General features: G+C 36.0%; 3 protein-coding genes across 4 annotated transcripts in view; all 3 read right to left on the bottom strand.

The window, feature by feature from the left end:
- LOC132696717 (storkhead-box protein 2) overlaps window positions 1-3061 on the bottom strand; it is a 71321-nt gene extending 68260 nt beyond the window's left edge. For both annotated transcript variants that reach the window (XM_060661704.1, XM_060661707.1), the window contains exon 1: window positions 2901-3061. The gene's annotated coding sequence lies outside the window, so the exon portion shown is untranslated. The remainder of the gene's footprint in view (window positions 1-2900) is intronic.
- LOC132697173 (uncharacterized) overlaps window positions 1-12540 on the bottom strand; it is a 43657-nt gene extending 31117 nt beyond the window's left edge. The window contains exons 1-2 of the mRNA XM_060662467.1: window positions 12536-12540; window positions 2901-3076 (exon numbers count right to left, since the gene is read on the bottom strand). Coding sequence (XP_060518450.1) covers window positions 2901-3076; window positions 12536-12540 — 181 coding nt within the window. The remainder of the gene's footprint in view (window positions 1-2900; window positions 3077-12535) is intronic.
- The window catches only part of LOC132697172 (methylcytosine dioxygenase TET-like), a 74957-nt gene continuing 68480 nt past the window's right edge, over window positions 8727-15203 (bottom strand). Inside the window, exon 9 of the mRNA XM_060662466.1 lies at window positions 8727-13951. Within this exon, the coding sequence (XP_060518449.1) occupies window positions 13141-13951 (811 nt within the window). The 3' untranslated portion in view covers window positions 8727-13140. The remainder of the gene's footprint in view (window positions 13952-15203) is intronic.

Here is a 15203-nt window from a genome sequence, read left to right as displayed (position 1 = left end):
CGCGAAAGATCGACCCGCGAGATACTACGACGTTCGGTGCGGGTTGCGGTGTCGCAAAAAAACGAGGCCCAACGGACCAAAACGTTTATCAATGGTACCGACGACCTAGGACTTTTCGAACGAATTGATAACACGCGATCGTCGCTTAAGAAGTTTGGAAACCCAAATCAATTACTTAATTAACTAATCGTCCAATCAATAATTTAATCATTTCAAGTAATTAATATATTTTAATTTTTTTTTTTAACCATTTTAATTAACCAACTAAATTTTACTCAAGTATTTTAATATTTAACAAAATTAGATTTATTAATTTAATTAGTGTGACTGAATTAAAAATATTTAATTATTTATCTAATTAAAGTTCAGTTAGTTCTACAAATATTTAACTAAATTTTAATTTATTGCTTAATTATCCGACTACGCACAAGTACATTATAATACATTTAATTAAACATAATTTAATTATTTCCTTAATTACTTATCTAAATTAGAATTAATCACTTCATTTTTTATTAAACGGCTTCTGGATATAATAAAAAGAATGACTAATTATTTAATGTTGGTTCTATTATTTATATATAGACAGATAGATACATATTTTTAAATTGGGTACCTATATCGAGGGCTGGTATACATATAAATTTTTATTCTTATTAATAAAAAAAGTCTAGCATTGTTATTATTAGGGGGATTAGTAGGCGTTAGAGCTATTTATAATGGAATTAGTGGGTGTTACAGGTTCAAATAAGGGAATTACTTGGTATTAAAGGAATTTTTACGAGAATTAGTAGATCTTATAGGTATTAGTTATAGAATTAAAGCGTATTCGAGGTATTAGTAACAGAATTATTGGGAGTTAGAGGTATTCATAATGGAACTAAATGGAATTAGTTGGTGTATTGCAGGTATTAGTTAGATAATTAGGGCGTAATAGAAGTATTAGTGAACGAATTAATGGGTATTAGAGGTGTGAATAATGTAAACAGGTAGAATTAATTGGTATTAGCCGAAGTATTACGAGAAATTAGTTGCTATTGCAGGTATAAGTTAGGGAATTAGGGCGTAATATGTATTAGTAATGGAATTAGTGGATGAATAATAAGGGAATTAAATGTAAACTTAAGGAATTGCGGCGTACTAGAGGTATTAGTAACAGAATTACAAGGTTTTAGAGGTGTTAATAAAGAAATTGAGTTCACTTGATTGGTATCAGCGGAAGTATTAAAGGTATTAGGGAAAAACAAAGGTATTGGTAACGGAATTAGTGGGTGTTAAGCATATTCATAATAGAATTCATGTGTACTATAAGAATTATCTTTATCTCTCTTGATTGATATCTCTATTGATTGTGATGTCCCAGATATACGTGTTTATCAATCAGTTCAATTTCTGCGTTTCGATACTACGTAGTACATATATATACGACACAATGAAATTGTATTTGAACAGTGAAGTTAGTTGATGAAATTGGTGTGTGGTATTAACTCCGCGAAATCGTTTTCACACACCAAATCGCCTAGAGGTCGCGTTTCAGATCCGCCAATAAAAAAAAACGCCGTTATGCCGTCTAGCTCGGGGGACACACTCGTTTCGCTAGCTTTTCCGTGGGAAAGAGGTTTCCGATAGCGCCCGTAATTTGGGCGTTTTTTTTTCTAGCCTCGCACGGTCTTAAAACCAACTAAAACAATCGTAAAATGTTAACCGCGTATTTTTCGCAGCGCTCGTAAAATTTATAACGTCGTTAACGTGTATTGACGATCATGCGAAAGCGCTGAAAGGCCATCCAAAAACGAAATATGGATTTTAGCTCATTTAGGCAAACTTTTGAGAAATAAGTCGGAATTTCTTAGAAACCAATCAGAATTTCTGAAGAAAAAGTCATTATTTCTGAGAAATAAGTCATGAATTTTCAAGAAACAAGTTGCATTTTCTGGATTTCTGAAAAACAAATTTGAATTTCTGACAAACAAGTAAGAATTTCTGAAAAATAAATCGAAATTTCTGAGAATCAAGTAAAAATTTCTTTTCATTGCTATTAATTAAATTGTTGTTGCTCAAAATGTTGATGTATTATTGCTCCTCTTAATTTAACATCTTTTAATTATTTATTTAAAGAATCGTAAAACATACATTCGAATTTTTAAATGCAAATAATTTAAAAACCAACCAGAACTCAAACAACAGATAAAAACGATATGACTCTAATTATGTAAATATTGTGATACTAACGCCATTCAAGGGACAAATAAGTTTCAAATTCATAATAGTTGCCATGTCGATAACTAATAATTTTTCTTATCGTACTATAACAACTTTCCGGTATCTGTATTTTCGAAACCAGAAATTATGAGTCAAAATTTCTGAGTGGCTGCTCAGAAATTCTGAATTCAGTAGAAACTTCTGACATGTTTCTCGGAAATTCTGACCTGCTTCTCAGAAATTGTTGCTTACGTCAGAAATTTAAACGTGTTTCTCGGAAATTCTGACCTCAGCAATTGTTTTATCAATTTAAATTTCTAGCAAAAAATAATATTATGCAACTGACAGTATGGTTATTTTATTGAACTTTTTTCTTTTCGCTCTTCTTTCTCTCAAGGTCGAAAAGATATTGTTAACAGTGAATTATTGAATGAATAAAAGGTGCTTGAAGATACTTATTTGGGTAATTATAATATCTACCTTTCATTTTACCCAAATAAAGATAATATAATATGTATATATCCTTTGCGACAGAGTATACCATAATCTATAAATATACCATAAATCTCTCGGTCCCAGACTCTCTGACTAAAAAGCAAAGCAATGATTTTAAAGAATCATTTAAATAAGCGAAAGCTTTCCAAACTTTTATCTTTAATCTTTTATCTCGTCAAAGCTTCGAATAAAGTCACACTTACGTGAGGAACTCCTCAGGGCGGCGGTAGAATCCCTCAGACACGGACGGTATTCCCTTTTTAATAGAAAACTCAACAACCAAACACCGAATAAACCACCGAGCGAGGACGCGGACACCTCGATGGGTGTTCCGTTTTCGGATATACGCGGTACGCGACGTGCAGAGGCGTGCGGGTTACTGAATAGGTCCAGTCGGCGTGAAAGAAACCAGAAATTGCGGTACCTACCCGTTTTCAAAGCGAGAGAGAAGCCGTAGAGAGAGAAGGAGTCGGATCCTTGGCCGGTCTTGGCGTAGACGAGAGTCGAGAAAGCGCCCGGTAGGTATTCCTTCGTTCTCCGTGTTTATTTTTTTTCGAAAATTGTCGTCCGTATCGAAATCGGAGACGACGGGTCTTAAATCCCGATTGCCAGGCGGTCTTACCCGCCTCTACGAGGGTCGTTTGATTAGTTTTACTATTCAGGGCGCACCATGAGTAACAGTACATAGCAAGATTCTTTAGGTAAAAATATTACGATTTAACGAAACTTACGTTATATTTCCAGAAATAATGGCGCTTGGTGCCTGGGGCATGGCAAATCGATGTTTTTTGGCATCTGAAATCTAATTTGGCGAATAATTTTGCGTTGTTAATATTATTTGTTACGAGATTTTACAGTATGGAAGTACAAATTTTACGGTTCATAAAAAAGTATTTGAAGACTGAAAGATTTTAAATTGTCCACTACTATTTGAGTTATGTGAGTGAATTTAACATTAAAAAGATAACGTTAAACTTACACTTAGAATTCACTTTAATTCCGGCCGGAACAATTTTTTGCTCAACAGATAGACTTGTAATTAAAATTACTATAATTAGTATGCCATTTTAACTCTAATATGGTCGCTTTTCGTCTTCGAATATATCAAAGACTTGGACGGGCGCGCAGACGACGAACCCCACATATCTCGTGAACTTACCTATATTTATGATTTTTTTGAAATTTTCATAATAATTTATATAGAGCGACAACTAACAAATCGAAACTACCTGAACTAAATTATAAAAAAAAATGTAGCGCGGTGGAAATTTTTGAAAAAAAATCATCGGGTCAACGCGTTCCGCCTTCGAAAGTGGTCGCAAATCTTCGCGAAATGAAACGCGATCAGATAGACTTGTGATTGAAATGATTATAATTAGCATCGTAAAACCGGCGGAGACGTCGACGGGCGCGCAGATGACGGACCCCACATATCTCCTGGCTTGCGTATGTCCGGTTTCTAATATTACTTGTTAAAGAATTATTCACATTCACATCAAATAATACTAAATAATAAAAATACTATTAATAACAAATCAGATTTTTTCAAATTTTTAGAAACGCGAAAAGTAATTAAACAAACTACAAAATTGATGAAAATATTCAAGATGTCTAAAATGTTACGCGCTGTATGAATAATATAAATTTTTCAAAAAAAAAAAGTATCCGGCAGTTCGCAACTCTTAACCTTGAGATGGCAGCGTTTCGCCTTCCAAAAGTGGTGGCAAAACTTCTCGAAAATTCGACGGGCGTGCAGACGACGAACCCCACCTATCTGGTGACTTATAAACTGGCCTATGTTTGATTATCTATCGGACTTACTTATATTTTTATTAAGTAATATAAAATAAGAATTCCAATAATCACGATATGAGATGTTTTTCCAAATAGTCATGAACGCCAAATATAATTTATACGTAAAGGTAGATAACCAACGGAAACTAACCAAAACTGGACAAAATATTCAAGGTGTCGAAAATATTGCGCGGAGTATGTGAAGTACAAAAAAAATGTCGCCTGGTAGAAAATTTCAAAAAAATTGAGTATCCAGCAATTGGCAATTCTTTTTATTAGGGTGGCCGTTTTTCGTCTTCGAGAATGGTCGAAAGAAGCCGCGAAACCTGCGCTGAGTTCGACGGGCGCGCAGATGACGAACCCCACATACATTTTACATTTCCCAGGTCTGGTTATTGGGTGAACTCTGAATTTAGACATTGTAAATGCTTTTAGAATTATTAAATAATAATGTGTAATAATATTTACATAACAGCAACCAATCAATCGAAACTAATTAAATATGCCACAAAGCTGTAGAAAATATTCAAGACGTCGAAAATGTTACTCGGAGAATGTAACATACATGAAAAGAGTCGACAGGTTGAAATTTTCAAAAAAAATAAATATCAGACAGCTTGTGACCCTTAACGTTTCGCGTTTCGACAATAATAAGAAAACTGCGCTAAAAGCGGAAAATGTCGGAGACTGCGACGGGCGTGCGGCCGACAAACCCCACATATCTCGTGGCTTTTAAACTAACCATGTCCGATTACTTGGTTTTATGTGGATTTAAAAATTGAAATTCGGTTATTATTTATTAATGAATTACTTATACTATTAATAATTAATATAAAATAATAATACCAAATAAATTTCGTATAACAACTAACCAATTGAAAGTAACCAAAAAGACTACAAAACGGGAGAAAATATTCGACACGTTGAAAATGTTACGAAAAAATCGCCCCGTTGAATTTCGAAAAATATTAAGTATTTGGGGTTAACTGCTTACAGATTTCAAATGTTAATATGGCCGCGTTTCGTCATCGAAAATAATGAAAAAAGCTGGCGAAACTTCGACGGGCGCGCAGATGACTAACCCCACATTTACCTCGTTGCTGTTGAATTTTGACGGAATTCGCTTGTCTGGGACCGTACGCCGATGGGTCAGGTAAAATGGCGGTTGACCTTCGCGATCTTTGGGTTTTCGGGAGCGAGATTCACCAAAGACCAATATATACAAATTATTTTTTCAAAATTACGCTGTATACGTCGTAGATAGAAAAAAAAACTTCGAAATAATTGGGTCGAACTTTGATTCTGTGCGAGTGTTTGCTTCATAACGCAAACAACGCCGGCCGTTAATTTGCAGGTAATTAGCTGCGAAATTAATGACCTCGGCAAGCGTGTTTATTGCGCTTTCCTAAACGCCTGGCGCGTTAAATCAAATTTGCAAATATCGGGAAAACAAATAAAAATATAACTTCTGCGAAATATTGTCTTGCACTTTCCGTTTTTTTTCCTGCAATGTGGTTGCGGTTTACGCAACAAGCAGCGAAAGCGCTGCCTGCCACTACGGGGGACGGTTTTAAAAGAAGGTCTCGTTTATTTTTATGCAGTATGTTTATACGAAAAAAAAAATCACTTTTTATAAAAGTTTTCGAAAATTACATTACACCTTATCAAGCAAAAATTAGAAATTATCGCATTATCGAAAATTTTCACTTTAAAACAGAGAATATTTTTTAACTAGTATAGTGTGCTTTTGCTAAGAAGATGAACACTATTATTATCCTCATTTATTCCTTATTCTGGATCATTCGAGGGCATTGGATAAGATAAATCGTTCACTTCTGTGTGTCGGTGTCAAAATAAAATGAATAACCCTGTACATATAGCATCTGCATCTAAACGTCGGATATTCTTAAGTCACTGCGATACTGTCAAATTCGCTGATAATATTTGAGACTTCCTTTTTCGACTTCGATTTATTTTCTACTAACTGATCTTTTTGAAAAACACAACTTGAAACTAAATCGTAAGAAAAGTGGTTTTACAACAAGAAAAGTGTATTTTCCTAAATGCCAGCTGAGCTCTGAAGAAGCCAACAGGATGATAGGCGTAACGTCAGCAAGTTAGCTTTATAAACAACCTTAGCAGGAGGAATCCAGAGGATTTGTAAGTAGTTGTGCAAGTTTCTTGAAAAAAAAAAGTTTGTAATTTATTTGTCCATTATAAAGTTCTTTGTAATTGAGGTGAGAGAGCCTTAATTGGTTCCGTTGTTTAACGAAAGACGGCACCACTACCGGATGCGCGCCATCTATTGCTTCACGCCTAACTAATTAGTTAAACGACTCGAAATGTATGCTGCCATCTGTTGGCGGCTATTCACGACGCACGCGCATAATGGCTAAATCAATTGTTCCGACGATCCGACTAGAGATGCCGCCACTACTGCGTGGTCATTTTCCGACTGCTTGCCTTAGGTAATTAGTGAAAAAATTAATTAAGACAAATATGACTTAGGGGAGGGTGGGGCAAGCTGGCCCCCCTAGGGTAAGGAGGCCCACCTTAGCCAATTTTTTTTTCGTTATTATAATTATAAATTATAGTTATTTGTACATTTTTAGCCCTTTACGAAATACCAGGGGGAAAGTGTTATTTTTTGGATAATTTTATGGATTTAGTCTAAAGCCAGAGCTTTCGAAAATTTTACAAATACACAAAATTTCGGTAAATTGGAATCACTCCAATGTTCAATAAATACGTGTTTCGTTGATAAAACAGGGCACCCTTTTCTCATTAGCACAAATTTTCCCGCTGTTCTCCTATGAGAAAAAAATGCGCCTAGGTTAGAGTAGCATATTCTTCTTCTTAGCAATCATGTTGGCTGTCAATTCTTTATTTACCGCTGCCCTAAACAGCGTATTAGTTGATTGACCGAACCACTGTCGTAGGTTTTTCAGCCGAGATCTTCTTCCTGGGCCTCGTTTTCACTCAATCTTGCCTTGAATGATCAAATGCTGGATGTTGTATGTTTTCGGATGTCCCATCTATCCAACCTAGCCTCAATATCGGCCTGTACACCCACATTTCAAAATATTTTTTATGGTAGTCTCTGCGAGATTCCAAGATTTTGCTCCATACGACAGGATTGAGAACACGTAACATTGGACCATTCTCATTCTAAGCTCTATTTTAAGTTCGTGTCCACGTGGCACTTTCCTCATACGTATGAAATTTGCTCTTGCTTGTTCAATTCTGCATTTTATTAGCATTAAATTAATAAATAATTGTCCCATGTATTTAATCCTCTTGACCATTTCAAGTTTACTTTGGCCGATCCATAGGTCTGCGTGTATATTCGGTTCTTTAGTTACGTAGTACGTATAAGTTTGGTCTACTACTTGATCTTGGGTGATTTTGTTTAAATCTGAAAGATGAGTATTAAAATCTTGCAAAAGGCTCTCATTTAACTGTAGTGTATTCTTTTTTAATTTAAGACGCTTTTATTATGGAATAGTATATTATGCAACAAGTGCGGTAAACGACATTAAAAAGTTTACCGAACGTGTTGCATACTATACTTTTTCCATGACCGTCACGAAAAAATTACAATTTAACAAGTAAAAATAATATCAAATTATAGGATTTCTAAGTTTCGCACCATTATACCATCGTTCCGATTGGTTCTGCTATTGTTGTCTCTTTTTAGCTGTGTACGTTAGACAGAGAGAGATGTATTGTTGCTATGGCATATAAGCAATGGAATAAAAACAATTTTAAATTGTTATATTGTTTATTTAACGTCTACAATTGATCAGTGTATTTAAAGAAAAAGTCTGTAATTGGAAGAAAAATCATGGAAGGATAGAGCTTTTAAGAGGATTAAATTTTTAAGATATTAACGGTAAAGATTAAACGGTATATATAAAATGTCTGTGGGAAACTTAAATTACAAATCTCACTTTACTTACCAAGTAGTCCACCTGAATTTAACTGTAGCTTATAGCACGTAGTATTTGTATGATATATTTTCATAACATTTTTCTGTGTATTATTTTTATTTTTTTGATGCAAAACTAGACGAATACGTTCATAACACGTAATCATTGAAGATTCCATCAGTTTTTACAATTTCAGACAGTCCTTGAGTGCTTAATTTTGTCCATGGCTTGGAGCACCTCACCTTATGGGGTCAGACAAGAGATGGCGCTCACTCCGACGACGAAATCAAACGCGCCGCCTGCTATTTTATAAATGTATTCACAAGACAAATACACATAGTAATTTTTCTCTTAAACCTAAACTAAAAAGTCTATAACTAGGAATACAAACAATAGTACCAATCGTTTTGTAATAAAAAGTAAATTTTCATCTTCCTTTTTCATCGAAATAGTAGATACTTCCAAACGTGATATGGATCTAAAAGTAACCGTAGATATTGCTTAAGTTTTCCTTTTTTTTTTCATTTCGTTATCCGACGTCGTGACGAACGGCGACACCTAGGAATGCAAGTATCCACCGACAAAAAGAAAAATATATACTATATACACACATGATTGCTTTTCCCATCGCAATTATTTTTCGAAAATGTTACATAGCTTAATTTATAGGTTAAAAAAACGTTATATGTACAAATATACCTTAGAAAAATGACGGCCGGGTTTGTTTTTTCGGAAAACGGAGGCAGTCCGAGAGTATAATAAAAGAAAAAGCAAGGAAAGTAAAAAAGAAAATAAAATAATAAATATATATATATAAAAGCAAAACAATAAAAGAAAAATTAAGGTCTTAAGTATGTGTTACTAGTTAAAAATCCGTGAAGTAAATACACGCGGATGCAATGAGCAGGGACTAAATCAATAACTCCAAAAAAAATAGTGAAAAGAAACGGAAAATGGAAGATAAAACTAGTAACTAAAATTGAAAAAATCGATGTGCGACGAGTGAAAAAGAAAATAGGCGCGCCAGACAATACAATAACTACAAATAAATCGAAGCAACAAAATTCGAAAAAACTTGTATTGCGGGGGAAAAGTTCGTGAAGGAAATAGTCGCAGAGGCAAAGAAACAGAAAAAATCAAGGTAAAACTAGGAAAAAAAAAGAAAAACATGGATGTTCGACAAAGCAAAAGAAAATATACGTAAAACCATTGGCGCGTGCAAACTTCAAAAACACGACTGAGAAATATACGGAGAGTAAACATTAAAATGCAGTAACAAAAAATAAATAAAAAATGGAAGCAACAAAAGTCGAAAAAATTTGCGAAGCAATTTTCCAAACAGGTATGAGAAGGAACTAAATAAAAACGTACAAAAACAAAAAATAAATAAATATAGAAGCAACAAAATTCGAAAAAACGTCTCAGATATTTATTGCGAGGAAATAATTCGTAAAGAGGGAAAACACGGAGGATATGAGAAGGAAATAAATAAACAGAGAAAAGAAAGTAGCAAGAAATGTTCTATTAAAAATAGAAAATTAAAAGAAAAACAGAAAAATTAAGACACAAAAAATGTGAAAATAAAAAGTAAGGGCGAAATGTAGAGCGGCTGCCCGTCGCTCGGTCGAAAAGAAAAACCGGACCGCCAAAAATTTAAATACTCTAAAAAATAAATAAATAAATAATAAATAGGTGCTTTTGGAACGTCTAGGCGGTAGTATGATACAGGGTAAAACAAAAAGGTGCAGGCAAGAAAACGTGTACGAATATTTGGCATCGGCGGGGGGTAGGGGGTAGAGGGGGCGGCGATTTGCGCGCCTTACAAAACTTATCACTTAGCGTAATTATTACGTAAAACCTATCGATGTAACTTTTATTATTCCATTCAATTTCTTCGTAAAAAATATACTTTCAAAACTATAAAAGGTTTCTTCGCACTCACGCACACACAGTCACACCACGGTTATGGCCTCTGAAGTCAAAACTCAACTTTCCCGGAAATATAATATATAATATATAATAAATCTGTCTCTCTCTCTCTACGCCAGACGGCTTTTTTTTTTCAAAAATATATCATTCGTTTTTACTATTTTTTTGAATGGCATAGCGACTAAAAGGCGAAAAATTACAAACATTTCGGTAACATAATTGGGGATGTTCGCGTGCCCTCGAGAGAGTGGTAGAGGAGGGCGGAGGGCAATTTGGAACGAATTTTATTAAAAAAAAAATAAAAATAGACGAACGCGCACCTCCGCCGCTGGTTTTTGCGCACCTCTCTCCCTACCATCCAGAGGGTGCGCGGAGGGAGCGTCAATCGAGTATAATACTTGTGGGGAGGGGGGGCGTTATGTACAAATAAATTAATTATTTATCGTTTTTATACGAATACCGTGGAATCTGAACGTCTTATTTTTTTGTACTCTCCGGTAAATTTGCGGTTTATACTTTTTTATATTATTATTTTTTTATATGTTTTCTTCTTCCTTTGAGATCATAGAGGCACTGATGTATACTATATTGAATAATGTTTGTTTCTCTTTTAAATATTCTGCGATAATAATAATAATAAATGTTTCGCGCAGGCGCGATGCGTGACGTCATGCGTCCCGCTTATTACATCGACCGTGTTAATTACAAAATTGTGCTGCGTTCGACGCATGGAGAGGTTGTCCGAAACGCGAGAGTTTAGAAAAATTTTCGGGAGTTTTCGCATCCAAAAAATACATAATTAAGTAATTTTTAAAATATCCGTTCGGTATAAAAATAAGTACTTTTTTTAATGTCTTTTAAAAGATATATAATTCTATTTTTGTTAGTTTGAACCTCTGTTAACAACAATCTCTATTTACGCGTCGTTTGAACTACTAGCAGAGTTATTTCGCAACCGCGCAATTATTACGATTATCTGAACTACACTGTGTGGGGCTACTTTTCATACCGCTGTAAAATGAAATAAAATATTCGGCGCCTTTTCGAAAAAGTGTGCGTTTGAATTACCACATATGGAATCTCCCATTTAAGCTTCTCGGTATAAAGGTAATGGGTATTATCGGAATTTCGTTTGATCTACTTTTCAATTGACAAGTTTGACATTTGAACTATCGTGCTTTTGAAAAAATGCGCGTTTGAACTACTACATTTACATTGCGCCATTTCGGCTTTCCAACTGAAAGAAAATAGGTATTATCAGCCTTTCGTTGCAACTAGTCGTCGATTGGAACGATCTAAATTTTTGTTCGGGGATAGGTGTTTTCCAATATCGTAAGATAAAATTTAATTGCGGCTTTTCGAAAAAACGCGTATTTGTACTACCGCATCACTGTGCCCCCCAACCGAAACTACTCGATTATAAAAAAAAAATTGATTCATTTGAACTACTCGACCTTTGGAACAATCGAATTATTTTATTCATTCGAACTTTAGTGTTTTGCGACCTTTCTCTTTGAATTTTTTTTTTCAAATACCGCTGCAAGATAAAATAAAACAATGGACACGCTTGCGCTTTTGCTGCATTTCGATAAAATTATTTGATTCATTTGAACTATAGTGCTCTGTAAAATTTTATTCGGGAAATTCCGTTATTAATTAAAATCGTTTATTTGATTCATATGAACTACTCGTTCATTGGAACAAAAGATTTATTTTATTCATGTGAACTATGGTGCTTTGCAAAATGATTTTTTTTAAATAACGCTGTAAGACAAAAAAAAACAATAGGCGAACTTCCGATTTTTCAAAAAAGTGCGCGTTTGGACTACCGCATTTCTATTACGTCATGTCAGAAGTTCCGTTAAAGCTTGTGACCCAATTGAAAGTAATAGATTATTAAAATTGAATGGTTTGATTCATTTGAACTACTCAGACATTGAAATAAGCATTGGATATGAACTACCGTGCTTTGTAAAATTTTTGTTCGGGTATACTTTTGGGGCGAACTTTGGGGCTTTTTGAAAAAGTGAGGGTTAGAACTACCGCATATCTAATGCGAAACTGCTCGATTATAGAAATTGAAATATTATATTCATATGAACTACACTTGAAACTGTTGTACTTTTCTTGCAAGCTATAATATCATAATTAACCTCCATTAAAGCTTAAGTCCCAATCGAAGTTACCTCATTATTGAATTGAACTACCCGTTTATCGGAACGATTAGATTGTTCGATCCATTTGAACTACAGTGCTTTTGAAAATTTTGTTCTTCAATGTTTTTTCTAACTCTGCTAATAAAATAAAATAAAACAAATAAGGCGCGTTTGAACTACCGCATTTCCAATGCGCCATGTATCCCAACCAAAACTATTCGATAATGGAAATCGAATCATTTGAAACCGCCGTGCTTTTCTTAAATTACGGTTGTAAACTACAATAATTGGCGAACTTGCGCCCATCTTTGAAGAAGCGTGCGCTTGAACTACCTCATTTCTACTTCGAAACTTTCATTTAAGTTTGTTTGGCAATGGCATCATATCCCCTGTTCATTTGAACTACTCGTCTATAGAAATGACCGCGCTTTTTTGTTTTCCACAGTCTTGTAACCAGCCTTCGAAATATCGGTAAATGTGTAAAATTTTCGGTTGAGGTGAAACGCGCCCGAAATGGTTAGGATCATTCGAACTACCGTTGAAATGGCGTAGGGCGAGACGCTTTTTATTTAAAAAAAAAACGGCCCGTGTTTCGGACAACCTCGTAGCGTGACGACACCTACGACCACGCCCCTTTACTTTTCTGCGTAAAACTCCTGGTAAGGGCCGGTTACGACACACGGATACATCGGGAACATGGTGGTGAGGGAGTAGGTGGGCAGCGTCGCCGTCGCGTCGATGTGGTCCGCGACGTCGTACGGCTCGGCCTCTGCCTTGGTCTTCTGTTTCAGCGTGTACTCGTCGAAGCCGTGCTGCGCCTTGTTGAGGTTCCGGTGCTGGTAGAACACCAACGAGAGGCGGGTCGGGTTCCTACGGTCCGGCCTGCGCACCGCCGTAGTAGCGTGAAGCTCGTGCTTGGCGCACTCGAACATCACGCTGCCGTGCGACAACGCGATAGCCACGCCCCCTATCTCCGGATCTTTGAAGCACTCGCTGTTGTCGGTGTAACGAACGTCGACGTACGTCTTGGGAAACTGCGGCGTTGTAGGGACGTAAACGTCGTCGAATGACGCGGGCCGGTACTGAGCGAATGGTAGCAAAGGAGCGGGGCAATGGTAGTAGGAAGCGTAAGGGTCGTGGTACGCGTGGGGAGCTTTAAAAACGGAAAACTCGGGCAAGTGGTGGAAGCCCGTGGCCGGGAAAGGGGAACTCAGCCACCCGGGGGGTTCCTGCAAGGTCGTACTGGACACGTGCCGATTCTGGATCTCGGGACTGAGGTAAGGCGACGGGGGGGCGGTCTCGGCGGACCTCGACGGCGTCGTCGAAGACACCGACGGCGACGACGGCTGGCTCGATTTGCGTTTCCTGGGGGACGACGCGTCTTTCGACTTGCGGTTCCGACAGGTGGGCAACGGTTCCGACAGGGTGCGCACCTCGCACTCGTACCTGGAAGATGCGGGGTGGGGGAAAATGACGTCCAGACGCAGCGTGTTTAACTAATTTATCAACAAGACAAGAAACGCCGTGTCCTAATTTGTCACCATTTCTCGACTTCTCATTAATTATGCGACTTTCCCTTACGATATGTGGAAAAACTAATGAGACAATTTAAAATTGAAAATTGGAATCGTTACGGTTTATAATTCTTCGTATTTCTATAGACTTTTCCTCTCGTTTTCCGAGTTTTGCTTAAGAGAAAAAGAAAACTTTATTAAATAAAAAGTGATTCTTTTTCCATGTTCTCAGTCCCCGCAAAATTTTGAACAGCTACCATAATTTCTAATTTTTCATATTTTTATCTACTGACCATTTTCCGACGTTGCATTCTGAAATAGAAAAAATTTCACATAACAAAAAACGATAGTTTCGGCATTTTCTCACTCTCTGCAAAATTTGAAACAGCTACTTTTAATTCTTTATATTTTTATAGTCATTTCCCCCCATTTTCCCTTACGATATAGAGGAAAAGTTTATTAAGCAACAAACGATAATTTTCCTTGCGGGATTGAAACTAAAAAAGATTGTGGCCATAATTTAATTATCATTAAAATTGGAAACTGTTTATTTTTTCATCATTTTTCGACTCTGCCCTAATTTTCCGGCTTTCCCCTATGAGAAAAAGAAAAATTTATTTAACAAAACATTCTTTCGACATATTCTGGCTGGCTGCAAAATCAGAAACCGCTAAAACAATTTTTAATTTTTCTTGATTCCCTCACGAGCTAAAGAAAAAGTTTCTTGGACAAAAAAGATGACGTTTTTATGCTACATTTCCACCTTGAAACCATTTAATATTTTATCATTTTTCGGCTTTCCCTTACGAGACAGAGAAAAAATTTACAGGTCAAAAAAGTTCTGGTATGTCGTAATCCAGAAAATTTGAAAACACGTTCACTTTAAATTGTTAATTTTTTTTTCACCTATTTTCCGACTAGAAGATAGAAAAGGTTGTATGACAAAAAATAATCTCCATCGCAAAAACGCATTAATAAAATAAGATGCCACTCTTACTTTATCTCTCTCTCTCTCTCTCTCTCTCTCTCTCTCTCTCTCTCTCTCTCTCTCTCTCTCTCTCTCTCTCTCTCTCTCTCTCTCTCTCTCTCTCTCTCTCCAGCTCTTTATCTCTCTCCAGCTCTTTATCTCTCTCCAGCTCTTTATCTCTCTCCAGCTCTTTATCTCTCTCCAGCTCTTTATCTCT

The sequence above is a fragment of the Cylas formicarius genome, unplaced genomic scaffold (assembly GCF_029955315.1).
Source record: "Cylas formicarius isolate icCylForm1 unplaced genomic scaffold, icCylForm1.1 PGA_scaffold_1__22_contigs__length_36826433, whole genome shotgun sequence".
Classification (NCBI taxonomy): domain Eukaryota; kingdom Metazoa; phylum Arthropoda; class Insecta; order Coleoptera; family Brentidae; genus Cylas; species Cylas formicarius.
This window is presented reverse-complemented; position numbering and strand designations above follow the sequence as displayed.